The sequence below is a fragment of the Heloderma suspectum genome, chromosome 11 (assembly GCF_057233095.1).
Source record: "Heloderma suspectum isolate Gila_16-S chromosome 11, 16-S_ref, whole genome shotgun sequence".
In the NCBI taxonomy this organism is placed as follows: domain Eukaryota; kingdom Metazoa; phylum Chordata; class Lepidosauria; order Squamata; family Helodermatidae; genus Heloderma; species Heloderma suspectum.
The window spans coordinates 947,606-963,856 of NC_139468.1; the positions used below are offsets into that span (position 1 = coordinate 947,606).

At 44.7% G+C, this 16,251-nt stretch overlaps 1 protein-coding gene across 19 annotated transcripts in view; it reads right to left on the reverse strand.

Annotated features, from left to right (window-relative positions):
* Positions 1 to 16,251, reverse strand: part of WDR72 (WD repeat domain 72) — a 215,406-nt gene that overhangs the window by 128,781 nt on the left and 70,374 nt on the right. For all 19 annotated transcript variants that reach the window (XR_014785267.1, XR_014785268.1, XR_014785270.1 and 16 more), the window contains one exon: positions 5,289 to 5,503. Coding sequence is in view for 8 of the 19 variants with exons in the window: in XM_084816462.1 (XP_084672588.1) it covers positions 5,289 to 5,503 (215 nt within the window). In the remaining 11 variants the exon portion in view is untranslated. The remainder of the gene's footprint in view (positions 1 to 5,288; positions 5,504 to 16,251) is intronic.

Genomic DNA, 16,251 nt, shown 5'->3' on the forward strand with positions numbered 1-16,251 from the left:
GATATGATAGCACTCTTCAAGTACTTGAAAGGTTGTCACAGAGAAGAAGGCCAGGATCTCTTCTTGATCATCCCAGAGTGCAGGACACGGAATAATGGGCTCAAGTTACAGGAAGCCAGATTCCGGCTGAACATCAGGAAAAACTTCCTGAGTGTCAGAGCAATACGGCAATGGAACCAATTACCTGGGGAGGTGGTGGGCTTTCCCACACTGGAGGCCTTTAAGACGAGGCTGGACAGCCATTTGTCAGGGATGCTCTGACTTGGATTCCTGCATTGAGCAGGGGGTTGGACTCGATGGCCTTGTAGGCCTCTTCCAACCCTACTATTCTATGATTCTATGATTCTAGGGTAGAGGCTTCAATACTTGCATTAATTCAATTCACATTCCTAAATGTGTGCTAAGAAGCAAAAGCATTTAAGCTGCTTGACACTGCAGTAGTTTAAGGTCAAACAGTAAACACAAGAATTATTCAGCTCTGCTTCTAAAATGCCATCTAGGAATACTTGTTTGCAGGCAGAGGAGCTAATCTGGGCATTAAGAAAGTTTGCTAAACCTGAATAGTGAGAGTCCTTAAATCTAGTCATCTTGCAACAGGCCCATCAGAATACTGAAGTGTGTGTGTGTGTGTGCGCGTGCACACGGAATCTGTGCCTGGAGAATTGCAATCCTGGTTTACTCTTTATAGCTGTGTCCTGAAACAGAACCTAAAATGCTAGTGATCCTTCATGAGATGGAATAGTTACTTTCTAAAATGTTTCTCAACTGAATTTCAATTTTGTTTCTTATAGAATCAAAATCAGCAACATGGAACCTAAGAGGAGCAACCAGTAAATTGTGTGTGCGCGCGCATGCATGCGCACATGTATATGTGTGAGAAAGAGAGAGGGAGAGAGAGAAAGAGATTCTACATGCAGCTGTTAAGCTCGTGTTAACATAGATTATTTAATGGAACCTACCCAAACATGGGAAGCTACGGAAAGGGCCAAGTTAATCAAAACAGAGTGAAAAAATCTTCTGCCAAAATAAGCACTTTTCTTTGATACAGGTGGAGCATGAGAGCTTTCTATCACGTCCTTCTTCTTTTCTTGGGACAGGGGATGATTTTTAAAGGCTGCCTACTTGGTATTTGCACAATCAAATTCTTCCAATGAAACAGCAAATCTGCTGCTGTGGTAAAGCAGACCAAAAAACTGGTCTCGCCTCCAGAATCTCTTGTAATTAAAACCCTGTTTCCAATCCCTCTTGCTACCAGCCAGGTATCATAGCAACTGAAGAAAGCCAAGCCATAGCGCTGCACTCCCAAGGCACCTCCTTGCCATATGGAGATCAGCACAAGGCCCAGCCTGCTGAAGCCACTGCTAGAGGCACAGCACACCGAAGGATCCTCTATTTTCACAGTAGTCAGGAAGAAAAACGAGCAGAGGACAATGACTTTGTCAGAGTTACATGATTGTTCCAGTTCTAAAACTTGATTATAGGGACAATTGATCTTATGCAGAAATTGTGAGAAATACTCCAAAGCTATGTACATACCTCTTTGGTTTCAGATGGACAGATTTTCATGTAATCTTGTTTAGGATTGCTTAGGATTGCAGATCTACATATATACAAACTTGCTACCTCTGTTATCTCCTGTTTCAATCTGTATACACACACACACACACACACACACACTGCTCTAAAATACTATCTAGATCTTCCCTTCTAAGCAGCAGATCACCTTATATAAATGCAGTAGGAAAACCAAACAAGAAAAAGAGCAGGTTGCTCTGAACAAGAAGAGGCTGGTATTGATTTTTCTCCCATGCAGCAAAGCCCCTCCATCCTATTCAGCGGCTGTCAAAGCCTCCCTTTAACTGCTGGAGTCAAATTGCGCTATTTACAGCAAGGGCCTTTGTCAAGTGGCCCATAAGTATTCTAACAATACCCTATTCAAATGGGCCTTTGCCACACAAATTGCTGACTCTCCCCCTTGTCAATGACTGAGGCCAGTCCTAGGTGTCTGATTTTGGACAAATACCTCCATCCGTCCATACATGGAAGTGGAGCTTTCTTTGGCCAGTAAGGACACTCCATATGAGGGGGGCTTTTGACACTGAACATTAAAATCTGTTTAAGTATGTCAAGGGAATTTAACAACATGCATGTTTTGCACTGACCATATTTGTCACACCAGGAGGAATAGGCCCTTCTCTTCTTGGCACACGCTCCATACTAAAAAGCCTCCAAGCAGCATGAAATCAGAGCAGTCACCCTTGGTAGCTGCAATTTCCATGAGAACAAATACGTTAATACAGAGGAGCCGCCTTTGATGCTGCACTGTGAGGTGCATTAAGGGCATGATCCATCCTGAGTTAAGAGCATAAGAGTCCCACTGATTTCCATGGGAGAGATTTAAGCACATGGTTAACTCTTCCCTGGAATTCAATGGGACTTAAAAGCACTGAAATTTGGTTTGCTCATACCCTGCCATTTTAGGGGTCTGTGCAACTGTGTTTTCAATGAATTGTAGACATTTTCAACCTTAAAACAGATTCATTATACAAACTGTTCTATATTTTAAACACAAGCACTAGTCCAGACTCATTTAAATAACATTATTATTCACTGGATCATGGAGAAAGCAAGAGAATTCCAGAAAAACGTCTATTTCTGCTTCATTGACTACGCTAAAGCCCTTGATTGTGTGGATCACAACAAACTGTGGCAAATTCTTAAAGAGATGGGAGTACCAGACCACCTTACCTGTCTCCTGAGAAACCTGTACAAGGGTCAAGAAGCAACAGTAAGAACCAGACATGGAACAACCGATTGGTTCAAAATTGGGAAAGGAGTACAACAAGGCTGTATATTGTCGCCCTGCTTATTTAACTTATATGCAGAGTACATCACGAGAAATGCCGGGTTGGATGAATCAGAGGTAGGAATTAAGATTGCTGGGAGAATTATCAACAATCTCCGATATGCAGACGATACCACCCTAATGGCAGCAAGTGAAGAGGATCTCAAGAGCCTCTTGTTGAGGGTGAAAGAGGACAGTGCAAAAGCTGGTTTGAAACTCAACATTAAAAAAACTAAGATCATGGCATCTGGCCCCATCACTTCCTGGCATATAGAAGGGAAAGAAATGGAAGCAGTGACAGATTTTATTTTCTTGGGCTCCAAGATCACCGCAGACGGTGACTGTAGCCATGAAATTAAAAGATGCTTGCTCCTTGGGAGGAAAGCTATGGCAAACCTAGACAGCACAGTAAGAAGCAGAGACATCACCTTGCCGACAAAGGTCCGCATAATCAAAGCTATGGTTTTCCCAGTAGCAACGTATGGCTGTGAGTGCTGGACTATAAGGAAGGCTGAGCGCTGAAGAATTGATGCTTTTGAACTGTGGTGCTGGAGAAGACCCTTACGAGTCCCCCGGACTGCAAAGAGGTCAGATCAGTCAATCCTAAAGGAAATCAACCCTGAGGGCTCATTGGAAGGACAGATACTGAAGGTGAAGCTCAAATATTGGCAGAGGATGAGATGGCTAGATAGCATCACCGATGCAATGAATATGAACTCGAGCACACTCCAGGAGAGAGCGGAGGACAGGAAGGCCTGGCGTGCTATGGTCCAAGGGGTCACGAAGAGTCAGACACGACTGAACAACAACAACTGTTTTTCATCACCCACCATTTGTACTACATAAATAGTTTTATATTAAAGATGGTGATGATTGTATATAAACAACTGCTTTTTATTGATGAACGATGGTGATAACAATTATCAGTCACCATCATATACCCAAATCCTTACTGGCTTCTGCGCAAGCAAAGAAAGGACAGCATCAGGACTCCTCCTCCATCAAAAAGCCAAAGCATTTAGAAAGTCTTCCTATGGAAGAAGATAATGGGTACATATAAAACCCATAACTTGCCAGCAATCACAGTAACTAGGAAGAAAAGGATCTTAATATATTTACTGGTATGTACATGAGTATTATGATAAATATTAGATTCATCTGTAGATGGTGGTGATGAGGTATGAAGGGGTTTCTGTGTGATATTTTAAAATGTGTATATGGATTTGTTATCAGTTTACAGAGAACGTTCATGTCCAGCCACCATCACTTTTGTGCTGGTGCTCAAGGCCACAGCAGGGACCCTGAGCTAGGGGATTCTGCCTTCTAGCCAACATGGAGCACAGGCTAAAACAGCCAGTCAGGAAGCCAGCCATACCACCTGCAGGCATAGACCAAAGCTCATCACTGGACAACCCAGCCCTCATTTCTGTAAGGTATGGTTCTTTTATCTATATTTGCTTCTGCTCTGCCCCCAACACTGCCTCCCTCATCCCTGCCCTCATTCCCCAGATCTCCAGGTATCTCTGTTCACTCAGCAAAAGCTTAGTTTGATATTTCGCAGGCTTTTCTGTAATGCACATCTTCACCACCACCCCTTCCCCTACCAAAGAGAGGGGGGCAGCTTTAGGTTCTGTGGCATTGTGGGAGGCTTCCTGACCACTGGATGAGCAGCCATCTCCACTGAGCCAGCACTGCATGCACGTACATAGGATCATGCCAGGGTGGGGGTGCAGGCGGCTATAGACAGATAGACCTTTCAAAACACACCTTCATAATCCCATTCTCATCATTCCCAGCTAAGCACATTTTTTGTTCCCATTTTTTGAGGGGTTTACTATTTTTTCCTTCTGCATACTTGGTTCACATATTTTAAAATTTCACTGGACTTACAACAAGTTTGGTAAAATACAACATGAAAGATATAACTCTCACTTTGCTACCACTGAAAGTTACAGTCAGTCAGAGCATTTGCCCTCTGAAAATCCATGTGCCCTATTACACTGCTGGATAAGGAGATGGCCAATTTCTTTGTAGATTAAGAGGCTATTGAGCTCACAAGACTTTCTTGTAGTGCAAAATATTTATTTTAAGTCAACATGTTTTTGCAATGGAACATTTTGCAATGGTTAATGCCTTTCCTTTTTTTCTCAAGGATGCAGCAGCATCCTATATGTGAGCCCTATCACCATGGCATGACTGTTATTGACATTTGTATAGAAGAGGTGCCCTGAGAGGACTTTTCTCTAGTGAAGTTTCCTCTGGCTGTAGTGAAGAGTAGCAAACAGTGAGAGTGGCAAGGTATGTGGAATGGAGGGAGAAGGCAAAAGGGAAAGAATGTTTTAACTGAATGCACATTATGGGGCACTGTTCACTTTCCCACTGAGGCCACCCATTGCCTGGAACAGTGTTCAGAGGAGTAAGTTGCCCCATTCTGTGTACTCACCCCATGATGGGAAGACTTTTCTCGATGAGTGAGACTGCTGTAGGAAATGTTGCCAAAGTTATAGGAGCTGGAGGATTGGCCAGCTACATGTTTCTGCTTATCTAGGTCTTCTCCAAAGATGGGGAGCACAGAATCAGCTACTGCCAGAACTGAATCTTCACAGCAAGCGAGGATTGCCTTGGCCATCTCCCCAGTTTCATGGCGCTCTAGGATTCCTAAACAAAGAGCAAAAGAGGGCTGAGACATTTAAAGGCAGTATTATTCCACATAATATTAGCATATTCTCTGCAATTTGCAGGATCAGGTCAAGCCAGTAAGTGACTTAAGAGCTTCTCAGTGGGATACCCTATCAAAAACTGAACCCACAAGAGGTAAATAACTATTCAAAGCCAGCAGAGAAGCTACAGTTGCAAAGCCAAGGCAAAAACCGTGTCCCAATTTATGTCAGGGCCTGCTGGAACTAGCTTGAGAAGAAGGAATAATGCCATTTAAGTCACTCATGGGATTGGTTCTCTCATGCACAGCTGCCACAAGCTGGAGCCCGGCCATGTGGATGTGGGGTTTTGGTAGCAACCAACTCACTTAGTATGAGAATGTAGGTATGATCTGATAGGAATCAGTGAGTCTTAGTGGGATGAAGCTCATGATCGGACTATAGCAAGTGAAGGGTATACTTTGTTCAAAAGAAATAGACCCAATAAAAAATGTAAAGAGTGCATGCACATGCATGAATCTGAGAGTGGAAACCCCTTTTGAAAGCATCTGGGTAAGGATAGAACAAAAGAGAAACAAACATAAGATTGTTGTGTCAATAAACTACAAACCACCCAGCTAACCAACAGATATGGCTGAAGCTTTTCTTCCTGACACAGATTATAAAACTTTCAAGAGGCAAGCAATGGAGGTAATGGAATATTTCAACTATTTTGACATCCACTAACTAACTGCTAAGAATAGAATGCCTAACAAAATTCTTGACTTGACTTGCTGGCAACATCTTATCTCAGAAGGTAGAGGAAGGAGGAAGGGAATCTGCTATCCTGGGCTTAATTCTGACCAACAGGGTTGAACTGATTCATGAAGTGAAAGTGGTGGGAACCCTGGAGGGAAATGACCTTACCATCTCAAAACTCGTGATAGCAAGAGGGGTGAGCATAGCCTGACATGTACCCTGGACATTAGGAAAGCTGATTTCAGAGAGGTCAGAGAAAAGTTGGGTGGGATCCAACTGCTATCCTGGACTTAATTCTGACCAACAGGGTTGAACTGATTCATGAAGTGAAAGTGGTGGGAACCCTGAAGGGAAATGACCTTACCATCTCAAAACTCGTGATAGCAAGAGGGGTGAGCATAGCCTGACATGTACCCTGGACTTTAGGAAAGCTGATTTCAGAGAGGTCAGAGAAAAGTTGGGTAGGATCCCATGACTAGAAATTCTGAAGGAGAAAAGTGCTCAAACGGGGTGGTTAAAGCAAAAAGGGACTGCGAAGAGCTCCAAAAGGATCTCTCCAAACTGGGGGGAATGGACATTAAAATAGCAAATGTGGTTCAATGTAAACAAGCGTAACGTGATTCACATTGGGGCAAAAAATCCTAACATCCCATACACGCTGATGAGGTCTAAGCTGGTGGAGACTGACCAAGAAAGAGATCATGGAGTTGTAATGGATAGCCTGATAAGGATGTTGACACAGTGTGCGGCTACTGTGAAAAAGGCAAATTCCATGTTGCCAATCATTAGGAAGATTCAAAAATAAAACTGCCAATATCATATTGCCCTTCTACAAATCTGTGGTGCAACCAGACTTGAAATACAGTTCTGGTCACCACATCTAAAAAAGGATATTGTAGAGTTGGAAAAGGTGCAGAAAATGGCAAACAAAATGATCCAGGGCCTGGAGAACTCCCCTATGAGGAAAGGTTATAATGTTTGGGGATTTTTAGCTTAGAAAAAAGATGAGTAAGGGGAACACGATAGAGGTGTGGAGAAAGTGGATAGTACCACTTTGTCATAATTCTAGAATGCTATGTGGTCATCCCATGCTGCTGAATGGTGAGAGATTCAAGACAGATTTTATTTTTTTAATTTAAAATATTTATTTAAAACATTTCTTGGCTGCCTTCCAGAGCAGAAGCCCTCCCAAGGTGGTGTACAACAACAGAATAGATAAAAGGAAGGATTTCTTCACACAACACATAGTTAAACTATGGAATTTGCTTCCACAAGATGTAGTTATGGCAATCAACTTGGACAGCTTTAGAGGGAAACTACACAACGTCATGGAAGATAAGGCTATCAATGGCTACTAGTCATGATGGCTACATATTACCTCTGCCTCTTCTTTCATTAGCTACCCTGACTCACAGCCTGATAGTTCAGCATTTGTTTCTGTTGGATTTCATTTTGTTTCAGCTCAGTTTTCCATTCTGTCAAGGTCATTTTACATGTTATTCCTGTCTTCTGAGATATTAACTAACCCTCCAAGTTTTGTGTCATCTGCAAATTTGACAAAGGTTCCTTCCACCCCTTCATCTGCGCCATGTGGTCAGTACCAGGCCCTTCTATAAATGGGCCTTTGGTCTGATCCAGTCCAGCTCTTCTGATGTTCTTATGGTAAGAGATTCTGAAAAGTGAAATACCAAAGGCACTCTTGCAACTGATTCCAATGAGAATGAAATATGGGAAGGCAGTGTGGCTCCACAGAAAGCTCTCTGATGATTTGAGCCTTTTAAAAATACATGTATAGGAGATGAAAGGTAGAACATATAACCAAGGATGAGTACATTAGAGCTGCCCAAACCTGTAAGAATGGTGTCAGTGAGGTCACAGTCCAGAATGAGCGGAGACTTGTGAGATATGTTAAAAACAACAAAAAGGCTATAGCTATGTTAGGTGCAAGAAGAACAAGAACAGGTAGATCTGCTGCTTGGAGATGGAAAGAAGGCAGAACTATTCAGTGTCTACTTTGCCTCAGTCTTCTCCCCCAAAGGGAAAAGTTGCATAAACAATACAAGGAGGGAATTGCAAGACAAGATGGGTAACATGATGGTCAAGGAACACAGCTTCCCACCACAGAAACAGCTAAAGTGGATTGCTAGGAAACTGAGATTTTTCTTGCATCAAATCTAGTGCATTTGTGAGCACTGTGTAAAACAGGGCCATGCAAGGGTGATTCGCACATATTGGCTAGTGTCTGTAGAATCACCAGTGACATAGTTCCTTCCCCTCTCGATCCCAGTGCCAATTTGTGCTCTTTCTTTCTTTCTTTCTTTCTTTCTTTCTTTTTCTTTTGTTCTCTTTCTTTCAATACTGGACACTTTCCTTGGTGCACCATCACAACAGCCATTTTTAAAAAGTAATGGTGGAAAGCAGGATGCCAACTTCCTACAGGAGAAAGTGGGGGGAGGGAAGAGATCCAAATCCCCACAAGCACATCTTTGCACTAGACGTGTCTTTCCAGTCTTGCTCTATAGCTCAGAACACAGACATTCAGGCAACGCTTTCTGCATTAACACAGTAGAAACTTTTGTTCCAAATAACACAAGCTCCAGAATACGTTCAGTATACATGGTAGTATCAAGGAAAAGTTTCTGATCCTGCTCAGGGCATCCAAAGTGCAAGAGGGTGGCTGGGCAGATGGCACTGTTAACAGGCCTATTTCATTCTCACATTTAGTTTTTACGCTGAAAGGTGCTTGCCCAAATTGTCGCCCATTTCTCTGCAGAAATACTTCATAATTTATATGTTAGTACAGATACTATGATCAATAGCCAACATTCATAGCACATTTGACTGCTGTCCTCTAGTGTTCCAGATATCAAATAACAGGAGGCAGCAGATCTCTTTTGACTGTTTCCTTCTCACTCACATCTTTTCCATTATCCATAAATGCTCCTACTTACTTATATTTGCATAGTGAGAGGACCAACTTCTGACTGCAGTAGTCTAACCAAGATATTCTCTGGTTCACTCCTTCATTCATTTTTGCTGGAAAAACAAAGTCACTGTCCCTTAGGGAGCTCTTCTTTTTTCATCCCTCCCTTTCTGCATTTTTCTTAACCTATGCTTTACATTGGCTTTCTTCTCTTCATTTTGTTCTGTTAGAGCCTTTCTACATGAGGCTTTTATTGTGTGTTTGTAATTCCTCACTCAGGTCCTTTACACAACCTCCAGAAGCTCCTTTATACAACTGTCAGTCATCCTCCAGAGCCTCTCCCATGCTTTGCAACTATTACCATTTTTTTTCCTAATGAGGAAAGCCTGGTGTTCTGAATGGTGTTATAGAATCCTCATGTATTTGTGCAATTCCACTGTACCACAGCGCCACCTAGTGATTGTGTAATGGAACATACAGAAAGGCAGAGAAAGAAAAGCCTCAGAAAAACACACGCGTAAAGGAGCCGATCTTAATCCTGCAAAGTGTCAGGAGCGCCCTAGCTGCCTCTTGCAGTCCCTTCCAATAGCCAACTCAGGACATAGACGATGAGGATTCTTTCCAAGGCTTTATTCCTTTATTACTTTATGACTCTTTCAGATACTAATCACTAGCGACTAAGCAAGGAACAGCACTGGGTAAAGATAGCAGAGTAGCCTAAGCTCCAGGTAAGGCAGTTGGTCCCTGTTTGAAGGGGAACCACGGGAAGACTCTGAATTTATGGGCTATGGAGAGATCCTCCCTCTTTCCCTTGGATCCTCGGGATGCGACCGTTGTTTGAGCGTCAAGCGAGCGGAACGCCTCCTTTCGGCGCCCTCCATCTGTCGTCGCTCCCTGCGTCTGCGCCGAGCGTCCAGCAAGCCCCCCTCCAGCGCTCTCTCACTGCCAGGGTCATTATCTATCCCAGGAATGCTGGCAGGAGGAATCTCTGCCAGCTGCTGTGCTTGTGAGAGATGAGCGAGCTCCTCTCCCACAGATTGCTGTTCTTCCTCAGAATCAGAACTGCTCTGGGGCTCTATGGGCTCAGTTTCCACCCTGACACAAAGAATCCAGAAGCAGAAGCCATGGAAAGGGTGCAGGTTAAAAGCCTCATGTAGAAAAGCCTTTAGCCTTTCCTATAGTCACTCTTAGCTGGGGGCGGGGACAGAAGCAGGGGGTTCTTACAAAAACTGCTGAATGAAAATTCCAGCACACTACTAAACCATCTGAGAAAGCATAGTGTGTGAATTTGTTCATTTAAGAAAGTTTAAAGGTGCAAATATGCATCAGTCTCACAGCCCAGTAAAATAAAGTCTTTTAAAACAGAAGAGCGTAGGAAATGTCTAAGTTCTCATTTGCTTGATCTTCTTAAATATCAGTTTCAGTGAGGGCAATGAACATGCATGTAATTACTTCCCCTGTGCAATTTGCGTCTCTGCTCCTGCTCTGCTGTTGCACTAGCTAAGGTGGCAAGTTGTCAGGAGCGCCCCGGCAGCCTCTTTCAGTCTACTCCAATAGCTAACTCAAGACACAGACAAAAGGATTCTTTTCAAGGCTTTAATCCTTTTACAACTTAATGACTCTTTCAGATGCTAATAACCAGTGACTAAGCAAGGAACAGCAGAGTAGCCTATGCTCCAGGTTAGGTAGTTGGTCCCCGTTTGAAAGAGAATCACGGGAAGACCCTGAATTTATGGGCTAGGGAGAGTTCCTCCCTCTTTCCCTTGGGTCGTCGGGACGCGACCGTTGCTTGCGCGCCAAACGAGCGCTACGCCTCCTTTCCACGCCCTCCAGCTGTCGTCGCTCCCGGCGTCGGCGTCCAGCATCCAGCAAGCCCCCCTCCCGCACTCTCTCGCTGCCAGGGTCACTATCTATCTCAGGAATGCTGGCAGAAGGAATCTCTGCCAGCTGCTGTGCCTGTGAGAGATGAGCGCGCTCCTCTCCCATGGATTGCTGTTCCTCCTCAGAATCAGAACTGCTCTGGGGTTCTATCAGCTCAGTTTCCACCCTGACACAAGTCTTCTTGATGGATGTGGCAGAAAAAGAAGCACTTCCCACTGCCACCCTGGGAGTCATCCGAACCAGAGTTCCTTAGAACACAAACCCAGTTCTGATATATGTAGCTTGGGGTTTAAAAACATATTTTTAGTATATTGACATAATGTTGAAACAATGACTCAAAATGCGAAGAATAGACGTGTAAAAGTCCAGCAAACTCAATGCAGACACTGGTATAGTTAAACACAGCAGATGTTTCGTCCAGGCTTGCTCCAAATAAAACAGGGTGTGGGAAGATGCCGTAAGCTTGCAGAGCTCCCAGGGAAGACTTAATGGCTTCATAATTGGATTTTGCACCTCTCTAAATGAATGTCAGCTTTTCCATTAGGGCAAAGTTTGTTAATTCAGCAGGCTAGGTGGTAGGGGAAGAGGAAGGCGTATTTCCAGTTTCTAAAGATAATCTGTTTGAAAAGGAATGCTGGAATTCACCTTTGGGGATTGTTCTGAACCAGTTTCAGGCCCAGAGCATACTATGTAATAGTAAGAATCTGCCTTTGAGCATGTACAAGGTGCTAACTACAAACAGCCATCTCTTACATGCCCAAGGTTAGGAGTCCAGGGCTTCTTCCAGAGGAGGGTGTGAGGACCCCAACAGGTTTGAACCCCCGTGATACTTCATAATGTAGAGCTGCAGCTTGAGCAGGGGGGTGGGAGAGATCAGACTCTTTCACCCAAGCCCTGACTGTCATAATGGTTTCTTTCTTTGCATCAAGAGACCTGCAGCTCAGATGAGCCCATAGCCAGGTATTTGGCAGAAAATGTCACAACAATGTCAGCAAAATGAACATTTTAAAATACCATAGCCCATTCTTGCCATTATGTTATATTTCTATACTTAATTCTATTTTCTAGATAAGCAAGCATATCTAGTCTTCTTCTACATAGTAAATAAATAGCTTTGGTAGCCAGATGATAAAAATATTCATAGTTTATATGATGAATTATGTAGGATTTACTTCCTCAGTCAGCCCTCCCCACAATGCAAAATATAGTCAGAGGCCCTAATCTAAGGATCCTTGGGTGGACTGAGTGTGAGTCAGAGCAGACTGTGTACACATTACTGAGTGTGAGGATGTCCCCATCAGATAGACAGCATGCCTGAGGGGACATGGATGGCGGTACCTGGGCTGTGTGTTGTATTCAAGCCTAGAAAATAAACTGTCCCCTGCTGCAGCCATTGGCACAAAGCAGCCTCTGAACTCCCCCTCTCACTTTTCTCAGGGAGAACCCCAGAGGAAGGCCTCCATTAGAGCCCTGCCAGGGAGCCGTATGAAACTCTGGTAACTGGTTTATTACATTTGTAACACCGGCTTTAAGCCTGAATCAGTGGTCTCAAGGTTCAACACACAGCAAAGATGGCATCCTCTTCATTCACCTGCCAAACCAGATTGCTGTCCATCATTTTGATCTGTGAACAATTTTGAGCCAGCAAGGAGCACTACACAAGCAGCAGGGCAAGCTCCAGGTTTTAGGGGACCTGAACAAAGTCTCCTCTGGTGGGGACCCTCTTCTATGAGCCCTGGCAAGCTTACCTGGCTGTGGGGGCAGTGCTTCAAGCCAGCTAGCTCTGGCCACCATATTAATTTCCCCCAATGCCCCAAAGTGGCGCCCTTGGACCTCCCACTGCACAGCAAAAGATTCTGATGAGGATGAGATGCAAGCAACTTCCTTGGGGTAGGACGGTCAGTGCCTAATTCAGGGTCCTCCCAGCCAGAGGACATGGCCCTGCCATCATCTTCTGGCTCACAGGATGAGTCCCTAGCAGAGCCCCAGCAGAGCAAACCTTGCAGAAAACTACAAAATAAGAAAAAGCCCTTTAACAGACCAGTCAGCTCCTCCAGAAGGGGAAGAGTTGACCACACTACAGGTTCTGTCAGCCTACATAAGATTTCACTTGGCTTTAGCTCCCTGCTGAGACAACATCCTCCTAGTGTTGTCACATCAGAGAGTTCCAGCCACCAGGACCCCTTGGAGCTATCCATGATCCTATTTTCTCCTTCTCTTGTTCTGACTGGCATTGGACACTATCAACTTCCCCTGCAAGTCTCAAGGAATTGCAGAATGGAAAAGGTATTAGGTTGGGAGCACTGTAGGGAATTAAAAAGGTGGACAGAGCAAGCCAATTGACACTGCTCAAAATGCCAGGCAAGAAAGGAAATTTAAGGGGAACCCAGCCCAGGGCAGACGGCAGCAGTCTGCCCTGCCGTGGGATATTTTGTATCACACATACAGCACTCTTGCATGCAGCAGATATAACATCAGAAAAACATCGGAAGAGCCAGGCTGGATCAGTCCAAAGGCCTAACTAGTCCAGCATCCTGTTCACTTAATTGCCAACCAGATATCCCAAAGGGAAGCCCACAAATAGGACATGAATAGCACTCAGCAACTGGTAGGCAAAGGCATACTGCCTCGGATACTGGAGGTAGCATATTGCCACCATGACTAGTAGCCACTGATAGCCTTATCCTCCATGAATTTGTCTAATCCTGTTTTAAAGCCATCCAAGTTGGATGAGCCAAGATAAGGAAGAGGGTTACCCTGCCTAGACCTTGAGAGGATCCCTGTACCTCCAAAGGCTGAGTAAAAGGAGGGAGAATTCTGCCTGGTAGCATTTCTCTTCTCATCACAGCCTGCGTGTAAGCATATGCATAACACCTTTCTACATTATGTTTTTGTATACTGCCACAATCCACTTTGCCCTGAAAAAATGCTCAACATTCAGAAAAATATTGCACAGATGATTTGCAAATTATTATTTTTCCAAGTCCATTAGCAAACAGGAGTTGGCCAGGGGAGTTGCAGTGGTAGAAGAGACAAAGGAGACAAAGGAGACAGAGGCAAAGAGGTAAGTGGGCTGAAGGAAGCCCAGGGGGCTGCCCTTTATCCTTCCGAGTGGCTGTGAGCTCACCAGGTGCTTCTGAGAGCTCCAACTGAATTGGGTGTGTGTGGCCTGAGTACTCCCAGCAGCTGTGTGGGCAGGAAGCTTCAGTCTGTTTCCCGCCTCCCAGCTGGCAGAGCAGAGCAGAGCAAGCTGCTCCAGCTGGTCCAGGGACTACAGAAGCAAGCTCACTCTCCCAGAGAGTGAGCAACCAGAGCAAGTGAACAGGGGGAGCAAACAGGAGTTGGCCAGGGGAGTTTGGCAGGGGAGGTCAAGGGGGAGGCCCCTAACTTTTTTCTTCTTTTTTAACAAACTTTTTTTCTCCTTTATTTGTCTTGTAACACACACTTCCACATCAGTGGGACTCTGCTTTTAACCTCTACTGAGTAGAGGAGCAGGCACAGGCTAGTCTAGAACAATCACAAAGCTAGACACAAAAAGGGAAAAGAGGCTATGGAAGGACAGGACTCTCCAGTGGTGGTGACCTGCAAGGTGTGTGCAATGTTTGTTTTCTTGCCTGAGAACAACATGGCCTACACCTGCAACAAGCGCAAGTTGATCACGCTGCTGGAAGAAAAAGTAACTGGACTGGAGCGGCGACTGTCAACCCTCCGGGGAATAAGAGAACGTGAAGCGTTCTTGGACAGAATGGGGGAACTACAGCGGCAAAGGGAAGAACAGAAGCTTGAAGAGCAACAGCAAGCTGAGGCAGAAGTGGGAAATGCTGAGGTGAGACAAAATGGAGTAGAGGATACTCCTTGGAAAAGGGTGACAGGAGAAGAAGAACTAGCCGCCACTCTGCACCAGTGGAAGCTGTAGAGCAGTGGAACTGATTCCAGGTACTTGAGGATGAGACTGGAGGACAGCCTGCAGAGGAAGAATCACAGGGGAACCTGCATGAGAGCGATCAAGAGGCTGAAGGTCAGTCAAGCAGAGGCTATGAAATCAAGGCCTACAACAACAAGAAGAGAAGAGTGGTAGTAGTGGGAGACTCCTTGCTGCGTGGGATCGAGACTCAAGTATGTCGCGAAGACCCGTGGAATCGCCAGGTATGTTGTCTCCCAGGAGGACGGATTAGAGACGTGACTGAAATGTTGCCTGCACTCATAAGCCCACTGACAGGTATCCCTTTCTTCTCATCCATGTGGGAACAAAGGATACCGCCAAGCGGAGCTACGAAGAAATCACGTCAGACTTTGAAGCTTTGGGAAGGAAACTCAAGAACTTTGGGGCCCAGATAGTTTTCTCATCCATCCTTCCAGTAGTTAGAAGAGTGATAGAAAGGGAAAGAAAAATACTCCGGGTGAATGACTGGCTACGAAGGTGGTGCCGACGAGAGAGATTTGGATTCTGCGACCACGGGCTATACTTCCTGGAAGATGGGCTGTTGGCTAGGGATGGGTTGCACCTCACAAAGGCTGGGAAGAATGTGTTTGGCCACAGCATGAAGAACTTCATCAGGAGGGCTTTAAACTGAATCCTACGTGGAAGGGAGATGTAAAGTTGGGGGTACAATGGACGAAGGCTCATGCACTGCAACGGAGAGAACAACTCTAATAGGGCCCAATAATAGTCTTCAGACACATGTAGGAAGAAAGCCAGACTATGAAGCACATGGTCTTCGAGGTCTATATACTAATGCCCAGTGTATGGGAAACAAACAGAACGAACTTGAACTCTTAAAACAAGAGGGAAATTATGACTTGATAGGTATAACTGAGACTTGGTGGGATGACTCCCATGACTGGAATACAGCAATTGAAGGATATAACTTGTTCAAAAAGAACAGGAGGAACAGAAAGGGAGGTGGGGTTGCACTGTATGTGAAAAATACATATCTCTGCACAGAAATACAGGAGAATGAGCTTGGTAGCCCCATCGAGAGCATCTGGATCAAAATAAATGGAGCAAAGAATAAAAGGAACCTGGTGGTCGGAGTCTACTACCAGCCTCCCAATCAAGGAGAAGAAACTTTTGAAAAGCAAATAGCCAATGTTTTAAGGAAGCATGATGTAGTAGTAATGGGGGACTTCAATTTCCCCAATATTTGTTGGGAGACAAATTCTGCAAAACATGGCCCCTCCAGGAAATTCCTGGCTTGTGTGGCGGA